This window comes from Toxotes jaculatrix, chromosome 11, assembly GCF_017976425.1.
Source record: "Toxotes jaculatrix isolate fToxJac2 chromosome 11, fToxJac2.pri, whole genome shotgun sequence".
NCBI classification, from domain to species: domain Eukaryota; kingdom Metazoa; phylum Chordata; class Actinopteri; family Toxotidae; genus Toxotes; species Toxotes jaculatrix.
The window spans coordinates 4,293,826-4,309,556 of record NC_054404.1 but is presented as its reverse complement, the minus strand read 5'-3'; the positions used below and the strand labels follow the sequence as shown (position 1 = coordinate 4,309,556).

The 15,731-nt window shown below is 42.5% G+C and overlaps 1 protein-coding gene across 5 annotated transcripts in view; it reads left to right on the top strand.

The window, feature by feature from the left end:
- Positions 1–15,731, top strand: part of LOC121189675 (WD repeat containing planar cell polarity effector) — a 65,963-nt gene that overhangs the window by 47,589 nt on the left and 2,643 nt on the right. For 3 of the 5 annotated variants that reach the window (XM_041050043.1, XM_041050042.1, XM_041050041.1), the window contains 3 exons: positions 7,025–7,124; positions 12,690–12,801; positions 15,383–15,474. In XM_041050043.1, coding sequence (XP_040905977.1) covers positions 7,025–7,124; positions 12,690–12,801; positions 15,383–15,474 — 304 coding nt within the window. Of the gene's footprint in view, positions 1–7,024; positions 7,125–12,689; positions 12,802–15,382; positions 15,475–15,731 lie in introns of those variants that run through there. The other 2 variants (XM_041050044.1, XR_005894900.1) reach the window with 2 other exon arrangements.

Genomic DNA, 15,731 nt, shown 5'->3' with positions numbered 1-15,731 from the left:
GCTATGTTGTATGCGTCTTAACCACCAGGTACCAGGGCGCCCCCAGACTGTGTTCTTTTAAATAATTAAAATTTTTCCCGCTGACTTGCAATTTTAAAATATGCCCACATTGTTAGTGCAAAATTACACGGCAAGGGTTGAAAAATATTAGCTGCGAATCCAATCACTCGGGCCTCACTGATCACAGAATGTAAGACCGTGTTAGGACTCGAGTTTTACTGACTATCTCTCCGTTCTTTTATATATTATTCATTCATAATTTTAAAAAACTGTTTGTGGTATCAACTATCAAAAAAGTCAGTCAGTAAAATCAGTGAATAAGGTTATGGAAGGAGTATTTTATTTTTATCTGCGTGTGCTGCAGTTTCTCCATCCATTCATTCATTTGCACATTACTTATAGCCCGTGTGTGTGTGTGTGTGAGTGTGTGTTGTATGTCAGAGAGCAGGTGTGATCTCAGTGTGGGCCCCTAACTTTTCACTTCGCCTCGGCCTTTTCCTCTCCTCTCATCTTCCCACTAGCTCGCTCTTTCTTCCAGTCCACTCTCAAATGCTCTTCTGTGTGTTTGACCCCCTTTTTCATGGGGCCCCCTTTGCTCCATGCTTCACCAACACCCTAGACATTAATACAGACCCCCATGCGCGCGTGCGCGCACACACACACACACACACACACACACACACACACACACACTCACACTCACACACACACACACTCACACTCACACTCCTCTTGCTCCCTCAATCACACTGATAGCACTGGTTCCAATTCCCTCCCCACTAAGTAGTGCTGCTGGGAAGCCGAATTGAAAAGGTGGAGTCGAGCCTGTGGACCTTGAAAGAGCGCAAAGGAAAGGTGGGGGGTGATGTTGGTGGGGGGCAGAGAGGACAGGAGGGAGAAGTGGTGTAGATGGAAAGCTATATGACAAATACAAAAAAAAAGAGAAAAGGTGTGAGAGAAAAGAAACAGCAGCCTTGCTTTATCACTTTGGAGGCATCGAGAGATCAGTAAGGATGGAAAGAAATCTGGAATCGTATTTGCAAATCATTTTGCACGTAGAGCTGCATGTACGTTCATATGTTTGTCCTGTTTGTAAGCTCAAAATCCTTTATGTAAATAATTAACATGTCCTTCAAGTTAACGGAGCTCAGTCATGAAACGTTATTCAAGCAAGTGCGAGTGTTCACAGATTAAGGACAGTCATTAACTTTTTTTTTTTTCAGAAGTATTCATACAAAAAGAATTAAATTTACATGTCATAAAGACTTACACACAAATCCCTTTTGTGTTTCGGGAAGAAACTGTAAAGAAGTGATTGTATGATGTAAAATAAGCCAAAGAAGGTTCCTTTACAGCAGTGACCTGCAGCACTGCAGCGTACAGAGTATGTGACGTTACATTCTGATTGAGTGAAGCTGGTTTGATGTTTTCTGGCACTGGTACGTCACTGTCCAGTGGTTCTCCGCACTGCACGACCAAAACTACAACCTCTCCTGTTATGAAGCCAATTCATCCATTCACGTCTGTCCTTCTCTTAGTGGCTCTAATTCTGCACCTGGCAGCCAGCAGATGTTTTTTGATTTCCTTTTTTAAATCAAGTCACACGTGTAGTGTTAATACTGCACAGGTGGCACCTCTTTTACTTGTAAAAACTATTGTTATCATAGTTATTCTGAAAGTGAATTGGCTGGAACACAATTTAAGATAAAATGAAATTAACGATCTGAACACGTGTCATGAATCAGACGTACAATTTGATTTTCCAATTTTCCTCTCATACATATTTTTCAAACAAATTTAAAGTAGAATTAGAAAACACAGAAGTCAACAGATAATCGAAAAGACTTCTTATCACAGATCTGTAACAAAGTTAATGCACTTTCAAGCACTTTTTTTTGCCTCAGTGACCAAGAGAGCAGCAGCTCATCATTTGAAAAGGCCAAAAGAGAGAAGAGAAAGCAAAAGAGGACGTTGACATTTCACCCCTCGCTCTGTCCCTCGCTCTAATTAGGATGTGTTGTTGCTTTAACCTGCTGGTCGGCTGATTGAGTGGAGGCGGAGGGGGTTAATGAGGGCAACCCCCACATCCACCAAACTCTTTTCTAACTTCCAAACTTGCCCACAGAACTCAATAACGCGCCATCGACTTGGTAAAATGCATGCACACATGCAGATAACACGCACACCCTCACCTCCTCTAGAAATGCCCAGCATGATAGACCCCCCTCTATCACCACACCCCCACCCCCCTCTGGTCCCATTGTTTCCCAGCTAACAATAGAGGCCCTCCAAGCCTTTTTTCCCCCCAAAAGAAACCTTTTGTTAAAATGAAACACTTTAGTGTCGGGCTAAATTGAGGGGGAGGAGGAGTTGGTGGTAGGGGGTGTTTTGGCGGAGGTGGAGGTTAGGGGGTGTATGTAGAGGTGGCAGTAGTTGGGGGGTTACTGAGTCGTTTGCATTTTTTTTTTTGTCATAATTGGCGCTGTTCTGTAGCTCCCTAATTAGCCTTTGATAATGAGTTGATAATATAACCAATTAGGTCATTCGTCAGCCAAGTCAAGCCTGACGACAAGTTTTTTTTTTTTTCTTCACCTCCCTCCCCCCTTTTTTCTTCTTCTTCTTCCTGGGTCTTTGGCTCTTGATGTAGCTTGTTAATTAAATCAAATTGTGTGATAGCTGAATCTGATGCCGGCTCTTTTGTTCCCCAATGAGGGCTTGTACTGTTTCTTGTTAGATACGCTAGCAGTAAGGCAAGCTGCGTCTATTGGGTTCACCCCTATCTTCCTCCTCTATCTGACGCAGGGCTTGGCGGCCCTGGAGGAGGAGGAGGAGGAGGAGGAGGAGGAGGTATCGCACATCTTTGGGAATAAGCTCACTGTTGTTGCTCAGATGAGTAATTAGCGTTATTAAAACGTTAAGTCCTTAACACCTATCTGATAGAAGTGTTAGTCAAACACAGGGCTCCTGGATAACAGGTGTGTCAGAAAACAAGTGTGTGTGTGTGGATGTCTGTGTGCATGTTCAGCAAATGTGCTTATGTCCAGGGATTATGCCTATGTTAATTACTCAATGTACATTTTCACGTTTAAATGCTTGCGCCTATGTGGATTTGTGTCCAGCCTCCTTATAAATATTTGATGTTAAAGGAAAATTCCACCCTAAGAAATTTTATCACCTACAGCTGTTTGCTTTGAATTTCTGTCTCTAATTGTTGTTGTGTATTTCTGGTTTTCCTGGGGATAAGTGCGTATGATACATGCGGCTGATGTGACATTGCACCCACATATTTTCAGCGGTTGGTGCTGACATTTTATGCCATTATATTTGATATTTATACAATTATGCAGAGAGAAATTCATGTTAGAGGAGACACAGAGACTAAGACTGTATCTGAAATCACTCCCACATTCACTCTGCGTATTGAGGTGTCAGACATTTGTAAATGATCATCATTTTAAAGCCAAGTTTAGTGTTACCTAACTCCTCTTACAGTTATTGTGTTGCCCATGTCAATCATTTTGCTATTAATTATCTACAGCATAAATATTAAATGGAACTTGGACACATGGTTAAAATGGTGGACGGTAAATTTGGGGGATTAGGTTGCAAATAGGGAGTGATTTCCAATACAGTTTAAACCTCTACAGGAAAGATTAGACCTATTAGACAAGAATGCAGTAAAGCCACAAGGTACGTCATTTCTTAAGCAAGAAATCTGAGTCAGACTGGAAGAATTCTCACTATTTTCCTGCCGTAACACTTTTCCTGTGACTCTCTGCACCTCCTCTACAACACATGCAACAAGTTGCTTCTGTGAAATACTGGCAGGCATTGTTGTGCCTCCAGCTTGAAATTTCCACTGTACTGAAATGGCAGTCAGGGTCCACACGGAGGAGTCGTTAGAAGGAAACTTTACCTGCAACCCCATCACAACAAGCCAACAGCTGAAATATGCAAAGCTTTAACATCTGGATAAACCAGAGTTGTTATGGAAACAAGAGCTGTGGATAGATCAGCTACAATCATCAAAGACAAGTTTGGGGGAAAAAAAGAGCAGCATTTTATGAAAACAACACTTTGGGGGTTCAGATATTCTGCTTTAGGGTTGTCAAGTCAGTCAAGAAGTTGAAAATGAAGAGAGACTGGTTTGTACAACAGGACAATGATCCAGAGAAAACCCCAAAAATCCACAAGCAACATCTTCAAGAAACAGAAGCTGAAGCTCCTGGAACAGGGCCGTTCCCCTGACCCGAACATCACTGAACATCTGTGGGTAGAACTTAAACATGCCATATCTCAGAACATGACGTGATCTGTAGGAAAGTGAGTAAAAAATCCCGAATCAGGAGTGATTTAAGTTTGTAAAATAAGAGGAAACCTTTGTGGAAAGGTTAATTTTTAGGTGTATGTTTACGTCTTTTCACTTCAAAAATAAACAGAATATAGAATTTATCCGGGGGTACCCAAACTTTTGCATAGAGCTGTGCGGTGGTCAGAGAGTTCAGACTGTGCTGTGCTGTGTTTCTTACACAAGACACTGAGCTTGTACCTTCGTCACGTATAATAAGTTTGTGAGTTAATGCCTGAAAAAAGTGCAACGCACACTGTATGTTCAGGTGTGCACTTTCCATCGATCTTATCTGACAATAACCCACAGACTTCAAACACATAGACGTGAGCCAGTTAAGCTAATCCCTCATTTATTTGGAGGTAACCCAAATATCAGTCAATATTGGGCTTTTAGTGTCCACCGCCTCCCCCTGACCCCCCCCTACCCTCTACTCCCCAAAAATGGCCCACTAAAACGCCCCTCTTTATCAGTGTGGTTAGCTGGCGCGCTGCAACCCCTAAAGCTCTTATATAAATAAGATTAGTGTCACGTTTGAGCGTTTGGGAATAAGAGGTGTAATATCTGATGGTTTTATATGCAGTATTATTGTTATCCCTTCTTAGTCGGGCTGATACTCCTCTCTCTCTCCCTCTCCCTCTCACTCTCTCTCTTTTTCCCTAGTTCTCACTTTGTCTCTCTCTCTCATTTCACATTTGTTCATTCGTTTATTCTTTCCCTGGGTCTCTCTCCAGATTCAGACAGTATTATGAGGAGCTAAGCTGGAATAAAGCGCCCCGGCATCAAATGTTCATATTGTTCTGTGCTGTCTGTCATATAATCTCTCTTCCTCTCTCTCTCTCTCTCTCTCTCTCTCTATCTCTCCCTCTCTCCCTGCTGCTCTCTCTCTCACACACGAAAACCCTTGTTGTGAATTTTGCCTTCTTCTAGTCTTTTATGTCTTGTTCAGCGTCTCTCTCTCTCTCTCTCTCTCTCTCTCTCTCTCTCTCTCTCTCTCTCTCTCTCTCTGCTCAGTCTTTTTCTCTCTCCCTCACACACCTCGCTATCATTTCACTGTGCTGCTTCCTCTCCTCCTCGCCTGTTTAATCTTCCACTGCTCTGTTTGTTATCAATTAGGAAGCCTCACTCATATCTAATTGAGGGGCCATGTCCTCGTTCACAGCGGCTGAATTAGCCACCTCAGTCCTGGGAGCCGATTTAGGTTCTTTTGAGGCCATTTTGTTGTCGGCCATTTTCACATTTCCTCCTAACTCCTCGCCGCAGAGGGCAGGCACCACACTATAATTACCCAATCTGTTCCCATTCATACTCTTCAATTTCAGCACCTCTCTCTCTCTCATTCTCTTTTACCCCCCTGCCCCCCCCCAATGCTTCAATCCCCCTCTGCTCCCCACCTCTTTTGGAAACCAGCAACCCCCCTCTTTTTTTTTTTTTCCCTCTGGGGGTACAAAAGCTGGGTTACAATATGGGGGTATTAAGGCCGGGTGCAGGCTCAGCTGGGGGCTGGCTTTAGCCAGCTGAGGGTTATCCATTGCGAGCCCTGAGTCACGGCACTGATGTCCTGTGATGTCGCTGAGGCGGAAGACTTTCCTTAACACGCTGTACCCTTTGATGGGCCCTCAGGCCCTGCACTCCGCCTGAGGAAACCCTGCGACCCTGAGTCGCCCCTCGTTGGGTGCCAGGATGAGGGTTTGATTCACTCTGAGTCAGTTTAAGAGGTTGAATGTTTGATCATTTAGTCAGTGTGTTACGACGAATAATTTTAGTTGTTCTCTCTTATCGATGCACATTTGGTGCTTTCGTTATTGTCTTCCATAGCTTCCCAGTCAGAGCGACACAGTAACACTGGGAGCAGACCAGTACATTCTCAGCCTTTACTGCTGACTGCTGACCACTGGAGCAGCTGGGATAACATGGTTGTTGTTAAGTAGATGAAAATGTGTCAAACAAACTTAACAAGGAGAAAACATAATGTTTTTCCAAGACTATAATATTTTATAATAATATTTTTTTGTTTTCTATTTTTCAGGTGTTTAAATAGGTGAATTGACCTACACCTTGCTTGTCGCCTGGTGCACCTCAAAACAGGAACAGCTGTCTGATGCAGTATTGTCATTAATGAAAAGTATAGCAGCCTTGAGCTTTAAATCAGCCACCCTCAGACATCATTTACCAATATTATCTCTCTGTATGGCCATGCAAAACTCAAACAGAGAGATACAGAGGATACACGCTGTTTCCAATATTGTCACGGGCTGATATAGTAATGTGCTCGGCTGGATATGTTTCTCTGTAAAGAGAGAATACCAGCGTTTCTGAAAGGTGAACAGTCCCTCGCCTTCTCTCCCACTTTTGAAATGTGACTGATAACATCCTCCCTAGTTCAAAACCAGAGAGACGAGGGTGTGGGAGAGAACGGGGGGGGAGGGCCGGTGCAAGCAGGCTGATTTCAAAGTTTTTTGAGGAATCGGCATTTCATCCAACCGGTGCTCTTTCTGATGTTGGGCTTCAAACGATGACTCGTTTTTTTTTCGTGTCATTTCATCTGTTTCTTCCTTCACCCACCAAAACGTCGCCTCCGCCCCTCCAAAAAAAAAAAAAAACTATTGTCATTGGAGCCTAGATTCATTTTAGATTAACGTTAACGTTTCTTTCTTTCTTGCATTACCTTCAAAGGACCTCCATTATGTTGCCAGCGATAAGGGCGAGGTGGTGCTAGCGGATGTGGCCAAGAGGAAAGCTAATGAAATCGAGGCCCAGGCCATCGCAGGCAACGGTAAGAAAATAATCATGATGCCCAACCAAAAGAGACACCAAATGTACCTGGTTATTTCTCGTTTCTTACATCTGAAACAGGAGGTGGATACTTGATAACCTCAGTAACTCACCCACTCTGACACACTTTTCTGACATCTAACACCAGGCATTTTCTCCAGCTCTCACCCTCCTTTAATAGGACCAAGGAGAATTAAATCAGATCATGTTTGACAGTAATATTCATGTCAAGCTCACACAACCTGTTGCCTTTTTTTTTAAAGACAAAATCATCTATATTAATGATTTAAAGTGAGATACTGAAACACGTTTTGATTATATTTGTAAAATTAAAAGTGACACTAACCTTTGTGTAATCACTGCCAGCACAAAATCTACATTTGTTTTTCAGGAACTTTTTTTTTTTTTTTCAGGACAGAAAGTGTTGTGTTATAAAGTGTAAAGTGCTGATAAAGTCTTTAATATCAGACTAATGAAAAACATCACACAGAAGTTGTTTTCTTTTTTTTTTGAGGAACCAGCAAAAGGAGGAAAAACCAGCGAAGGCCTAGTTTTTTGTCATTACTTCAGGCTGTGCTGCTGCCCTTTGACAAACACTCCCCAAAGCACATACCAGAGGGGATCAAGTCGAGTTCCTCATTACACACACATGCGCACACACACACACACACACACACACACAAATACACACACGCAATTCCTCACAGAGGCTTTAAGGGCCGACGGGTGAGCAGAAAACATTCAAATTTGTGAGGGAACTAGATGAACATGTCTGATGAGTCCTTCATTGGTGCTTAAAACACACCAGAAGGCTATATGTGTGTGTGCACGCGTGTGTGTGTTCTCACAGACAACCAAATGAGGCGAGAGAGGTATTTAACTCCACTGTATAAGGTCAAACCCCTAAGGCTGAGTCTCTGTGTGTTTGTCGGTGAATGAAAATGAGCATTTGTGTAACTGTGAGGCCTGTTTGCATGCAATTTCTTTTTTCTTTTTTTTTTTTTTCTCCTCCTAATGTGATGCGCAACACGCACGCTCCTCCTCATAAGCCTCTTAATTATGTCCTCGATGATTTACCTCCATCACCTGCAGCATGTCCTAGCCTTGGACAACAGCACTGCAGAGAAAGATGGAGGAAGGGACAGAAGAGAGAAACAAAAAGGAGGGATGACAGAGGGAAAAGAAGAAAGAGGGGGAGGAAGAAAAGCAAAGGAAGGAAGGTGGAATGAAAGGATAAAAGGATAAAGCTGAGAAACTGGAAAGGGATGAGGAGAAGGAAGGAAAAATAAATGAATTAAGAGAAGGAAAAATGAAAGAATGTGAATGAGTAAAAATAAATAAATGAAAGACACATGAAAAATAAAGGATGCATGAATATTGAACATGTGCGAACCCCCACTTCTGTTCGATTTGTGGGTTTTGTCACTTAACTTCTGATTGCTATTGTCGATTATGTTAAACATAATTCAAAATCCTCATTCCCGAACCTTTGTACAGTCAGCTGTAACCTTTTTTTCCAAAGGTGGGAGCTCATATGGCCTGACATCAAGTCAAGTTAGTTTTATTTAAATATCTCCAAATTATAACAGAAGTTATCTCAGGACACCTAACTGTGCCATATAATTTGGAATAATTAGCTTAATAAACAATAATAAGCCCCTGAATGTTTGGGACACTGATCTTTGCTGAGATCACAGATTTGTTACCAGTCACACACATACGCAGCAGGATGATCACAATGTAGAGCCTCGTTGTCGTATCAACAAAACACAGGAGAACTCAGTCGAGTCCAAGAGTCGGGTTTATATCTGCTGATGCTGGTCCTTGGAATCGGCTCAGACGTCTCCAATTAGCACACGGTTTGTAAAACTAAGAAAAAACAAATACTATGTCGATAGCTCCCATTCACACACACACACACACACACTCCCACGCACACATGTACCTGAGCCATCTGCATGTTACATGATAGATGGTTTGATTGAGTTTGTTTGGAAACACACATGAGGAGGATATTAACACTGTGTCACAGTCAGCAGTGATGATGGTTAAACTGATGCCTCTCTTTAAGTGTCTGTATGTGTGTGCGTGTGTGTGTGTGTGTGTGTGTGTGTGTGTGTGTGCGTACACTGTACAGTTGTGTGTAAACGTTCAGACGAACAGACAGAGCATATTAACAGAGCAGAAAAGCCAGGTCATAAATAATGAGTGACTCCCTTCAAGCAGAGGGCTCCAGTGAACAGGTGTCTCGCTTTACACACACACACACACACACACACACACAGACACACACGGCCGCTGGCATGGTCGTCACACACCACCAGTATCAGCTGTGGCTCTCAAGAACACACACATATGTATAAATGCGTAAAGTTATGCGAACACACATACGTGTTTACTGGTTTTCTTTTCTAATTAGACGTTTACCATTTTGAGGTACTTGTACATAACTTGAGTGTTTCCATTTTCTCCTACTTTATAGATTAAGTTTAAAAATATTAAGTTTCTGATACTTTAAATACATTTAATGAAGCCTTTGTACTTTTGTAAGATTCTGAATGCAGGACTTTTACTTGTAGTATTTTTACACTGTTGAATTGGTCATTTTACTTGAGAATCTAAAACCTTTCTCCAAAGTTGTAGTTTTAACAAGAGAAATGTTCTGTTGAGACTGATAAACAATTAAATTTCATTATTAAAACAAATCCAGAGGCTTATAAAACGCTTCTCTTCAAAGCAAAGAAAGTAAACACAAAACTAATGTTTTCTGATAAATATTTGTTTGGTTATATTATGTATGTATCACACAAATAAGTCATTAAAACTCAGTAGTTTTCAGATTTAATTACAACTCATGTAAGTGCGTTTTTTTTTTTGTAAAGTGGCATTTCCACTTTTGTTTGAACTCATAAAGCCACACACCGACTTTTAAACACAAGTTCCCACGGTGCAGCTACACTAACCTTTAGCCCAGACTGACAAATATTCTGTTTAAACACACACAAGAGACCAAATTGGTTTGTTCTCAGTCATTGTCACACAGTACAGATCAAATTCAGAATGGCCCTGGGAGACGTGTGTGTTTGTGTAAATATGTTTACTGTACTGTATGTGTGCAGTTGGGTGTGATGTGCGAGGGGAGGTTAGGTCATGCCGAGTCCTGCGTGAACCAGCCATTTGTTAAACAGAAATGTGAAAGCAGCTTGTTTTGTTCATGTAAAGCAGGTGTTCCCTACAGCGAGCTCAGAGACCCAACGCGTCCTGATGTCCCACTGCACAAACAGCGAGTGACCTATATCAGGTCAACTTGTTGTTATGAAGGCAAACACACACATGCGCTGCACATGCGCACACGCGAACGCAAACATACATCATGTTTCACACTCTGACATTATCATAACATATATTTCACCTAATCCAGGGATAAAGTTGTGAGCGGTTTTCAGCTTATTGTGTTATTGTACAGTAGCATTGTGGCGTCTTTCTCTGGGTGTTAAAGTGGACACAGGAAGTGAACACAGAGAGGAATGTCCTTCAGGTTATTGGTGTTTTTATGTTATTACTAAAACCTCTATTCAGGTTTTATACACTCAGCAAATAACAAGTGTCTTTGGTTTTGCAGTTAATCCAAAAAATTCTGCCAGTGGAGTGAGACGACGCTACGTCATTTCAGTTCTGTTTTAGTAGTTTAAGACACGGTCTTATAACAAATCCTCTTCCAAACAGGAGCTGGAGCAACCAGGCCTCTTGGTTGACCCACAGGTGTGCGTGTTCACAGAAGCATAATCCCAGTTTATATTATTGAGTGAGTTCAGATGCAGGTGGGAGCTTGGAGTAGAGCTGTTGCTTCTTTAGCATTGAAAGGAGCCTGTTGAGCTGACTGATGCGGTCTCACCTGGCTTGCCATCCAGGTTGTGCTGTTTTTGTTACCTTTGAACAGAGCCAAGCTAGCCGTTTCCCCCTGTTTCTAGTGTTTGTGCTAAGCTACGTTAGCCAGGTGCAGCTTCCTGTTTAGCTTTCAGACATGAGACTGCTGTCAGTCTTCTCATCATCTCACCCAAAACATTTTCCTTTAACTCGAGGTCGGTGGGTTTTCTGCTGGTTTCTTACACCTGAAACGAACTGACTGGTAGAAGAGAAAACCGACCAGCTGTGCTTTTCCTGACGAGCAGGGAGTGAAAACAGCTGATCTAGGCCATCGCCACCCTGGTTTATCTCATTTCACTTTGAGAAAATTGTAGAGATGAGCCGATTTGCATTTGAAAGGGGAAACATTGGAAAGAGGAGCACATCTCATGCTATTGTCTGAATGATTTTTCACTTGTTTTCTAAAAAAAAAAACCTCAATACCAGATCGAGTGGCTCTTTAAGGTGGATGTCTTTTACCAGCATCAGCCTTGGACTCGGAATCAGATCGGGCAGAGCCACCGTATTTCTATGCACCTCTTCTCATATTTATGTGTCTCCATTGTAAAGCCTGGTAAACAGAGAATCTGCCGTTGCTCGTACACGCACATACCCACAATAGGGAACACACATTTCAGCTTATAAACGGTTCCTTTTATAACGGCATTGGAAATCGCTTGTAGCTGTCTGGCTGACAAGTGTGTTGATTTGGATAGATACGGCATTGTGAGAGGCAGAGTAGCGAACAAGTGCGAGGGAAGGCCTCTTTCTCTTCCTCTCTATCTCTTTTTTTCTTTTGAGAAGCGTTTTGCCAGAGGAGAAGCCAAGTTGGTTGCCTGATCATTCTGTCTCCCCCTCACAAAGGCTGATGTGACTGTAGGGCCTTTCAATGGGCAAAGAGACAAGTGCTTTATCTGAAGATCCACTTCTCCACCTCCTCTTTCTCTGTCTCCCTCTCTTTTCTCGGTCGTTACGATAAAAGCCTGTTAGCTCCGGTGTGTGCTGAAGGAACGTGGAGCGCTTGTTTCTGTTTTCCCTCTCAGCTCCGTCTGTTGCTCTGTTCACACGTCCTCCATTGGTGTTTTGACTTCTCGCATCATTTCGTAAACTTTACTGGAATAACACGAATAACATGTCAGAAACAAGGCTGTCACATGGGTGTTCACACAAACCATATAGATGATAAATGCTAAGGGTTAGAAACGCACTAGATTTAATGTGATTTTTGACATATATCAACAGAAAAAGACCCTTTAATGTCAAAGAGAAAAACATTGCTACAAAAATTATTGACTCTTATTGCAAATATTATACTACATATTATACTTGTTTTCAGCTGTTTGGACAGAAGAAAACCATCAGTTGTGGAGCCAGTTAGCTTTACAAATCCCATAATTAGTTAAAGGGAAAATAATTCTGAGTAGGCAAAGGTTTTTAATTGACTATTATGTATTTTAAATACAACTGTACAACTTTTGTGGAGCCAATGTTGCAGCACTGGATAAAGAAAAAGAGAAACTGTGACAGTAAAAACAAACTAGGTCGTTTTTTTAATTTCCTCCTCAGATAAATGGCAACTGTTGCTTTTGCTCATCCTTATCCCTCTTTGCTCTTTGTGTGTGTGTATGTGTGTGTGTGTGTGTGTGTGTGTGTGTCTTAGAAGATCTTCTGAGAGGCAGAAATGGTGTGTGTGGTTCCAGCCTTGGCGACAGACAAACCGAGAAGAGCCAAAGCGCAACAGGACCTTCGTACTCGGGCACTCCCACAGCACAGTGAGTTGCATTTACTGTGTGTGCATTTGTCTCAACTTCATAAAGATTAGTGTGTCTGTTTTCATTATAACTGATACACATTCCTCTACTTGTGTTACCTCTATGATTTAAAACCCTACAATAACTGTTTAATAATTGTTTCTGATACTTGGGGGCAGCAGAAACAAGCTGTAAACACATTAGGTGCAGATTCAGGTGATAATTCCCTAAAGGTTCATCAGTATGACATAGATTCACATTGTTTTAACACTGTCATTTTATTTTAAATAAAAGAAACAAAATATTTAGTTCAGCTCACTGTAAATGAGGCCTCCAGACACATTTTGTGTATTACTCTCAGTCATACATGTCCTCTCCCGCGGCAATTCACCATTGTCTGGGTGTGAATTGTCTTAGAGTGTCTGTGGCCAAATGACCCAGCTGCAGCCTAAAAGCCTTCGCTCGCTGTGACATTTCAAATGTCAAAGCCACATCAGTTCCGGGTCTTACGCTTCCACAGATCCCAACGCTGAACCCGGAGCCGCTTTTAAAACGCCACCGGAGTCCGTTTTCGCCGCGGTTCAAGTCTCTGGTGTTCAGACCAAACTCACTGTTTCAGAGTGATTGTTTAATACACTCGTCTGCTCGAATGATGTGTTGAAGCAGTGTGACTAAAGACTCACTGAAAGCATCCCTCTCTTTGTCCCTGTCTGTCTCACACACACACACACACACACACAAACAGATACATACAAATATAGCCATCCACATCTCTATTATTGTAGGATGGGTGGTGGGGGGAAGTGATGGAGGGGCATTCCTTGTCATACCCCAACTAACATATTGGAGTATTTATATGGGATTTGTGTGCATTAGATAAAAAAGGCGCTCTTGTTCTTTTCATCCTCATAGGCTTTTCATGGCTGTTTGACTGTAACACTGATGACTCTCTGCACCCCCCTCCCCCCCACCTCCACCCCTCCACTCTGCGTTTCTCTAAGCCCCCTCCATCCATCCCAAATCCCTTCCTATCGGCCAATTTAAACAAGCTGGGTCCAGAGAGAGGGAGAGAGAGAGAGAGAGAGAGAGAGAGAGAGGGAGAAAGAGAGGGAGGGGGGGAAGAGACAGAGCGAGATGCTCTGGCCTAAGCTCTTTTTAAAAACAGTAAAAGGAACGAGAAGAGAAAAAAAAAAGAGTGGTAAAGAGGGTTAGGGCGATTTGGCAGCCAAAAGCCCAGTCGAACAACCCCAGGTCTTCCCCTGCACCGCTGACAGAGGCTAAGAAAGCAGATCCCCAAACCTCCCCAAAGATAATGGCCACAGAGAGAAAGAGACAAAAGCCTCTGCCTTTTTTATTGCACAATTTCCCCCCTTCATTTAGAACAATTTTTATATTGAACCCCCCCACCCCCCCCCACCCCACCCCTTTTTGTAATCTGGTCTCCGATGAAGTTTCATTGTTTCTCATGTGAAGCCAATGACAGCTTAGCCGAGATGGAGTAGGGGAGGCATTATAGCGCGGGCGTTCTCCCGTTTGGCTGGCTGAGAAAAGAGCAGAGAAAGAGAGGGAGGCGAGCACAATGGCAGTTTGGGGGCTCCTCGCCGATTCCCACATTCCCCAAATCCGACTCTGTGTGCGGAGAAATGAGAGAGAACGAGACCGGAATCTGGGAAGCATCCCAACGTTCCTTTGATGGCTGTTGGCCTCATCCGCTCACCACGTACTCCTCTGTCAGCGGAGCAAGGAGAATGGAGGCTATTTTTATTTTTGCGTAGTGGAGGCCAAAGTTAACGTGAGGCCAGTGGAGAGTGACAGGGAGCCGAGTGTTTACATCTGACAATTTGATTTTCAGTTTTTATGAGTCTGTGAGCAGGGAGGGGTTCTGTATCTGGGCCTCACACCACCTAGAATAACCTCATAACGTACTGAGCACTGAGTTTGTAGCTGCAGATCATGGCTGGAGTGATTATTGTTCAAGGAATGTCTCACTGACAAAACCATGAGTCGTTTGAGCGGATGCGACTTACTCTCCTTCAAGTTGCAGAGAGTAATATGTTCATGCACAACTAGTTTGCAAGAGCAAATATGTTTTGAAGGAAACATGATCCCACACGGCACATTAAATGTTGACACTGAACTTGTCAGTGTAATGTTAGGGAAAGATCCTGGTCTGGTTTAACATAGAAACAGTTGACAGTGAATTTACATTTAAGCAAAACATGACCTTCCTCTAACCTCAGTCAATCATCTAAATGGAACCACAGACAGGACTGTGGATGAGACAGTAATTTAGTCTGTGATCATTATAATGCGGGATGCACTATAGGCAAGGGATTATACATAGCAAAGTGTACACACATGCACTAAACTGTATGCGTATAGTGAGTGAAGTTAATTCATTCCTGTTTCCTGTAGAAGCAGGTGAAAATGACTCTGGAAAGCAGCAAAACATCACAAACTGATGATGATACAGACACAAATTTAAGAGTGTTTATCTGCTGCTTTCTCCACTGCAAAGTGAATATTCTGTTCTGTGTCTGTGGACGTGTTTTAACATTTAATCTTTAAACAGATGTTACTGACTTTTCTCTTTGTCCTTTAGCGTTGATGGAAGAGCCGGTCACAGGAGATTACAGGCAGAGCGCATACATGTGACCGTGAGCCCAGATGTGTTCAGGACACTGAGACAAACAGGTGCGTCTGTCCGTCTGTCACTCATTAAGTATCTATATCTCTGTGTGTTTGTTGTGTCTGTGAGAGAACAGTTATCTAACACTGGAGAATCACAAGAATTAAAAAAAAAAAAAGCAGCTGCCTCAGACCGAGCTTTGGAGCAAATTGATAAACAAAACAAACACAGACGTTCGTGCACGAAACTTCATTTATCCTTGAAGACTCATCAGAAACATCAGATCTTTTTTCAGCTTTCATGCTGATTTTCTTCTTGATAA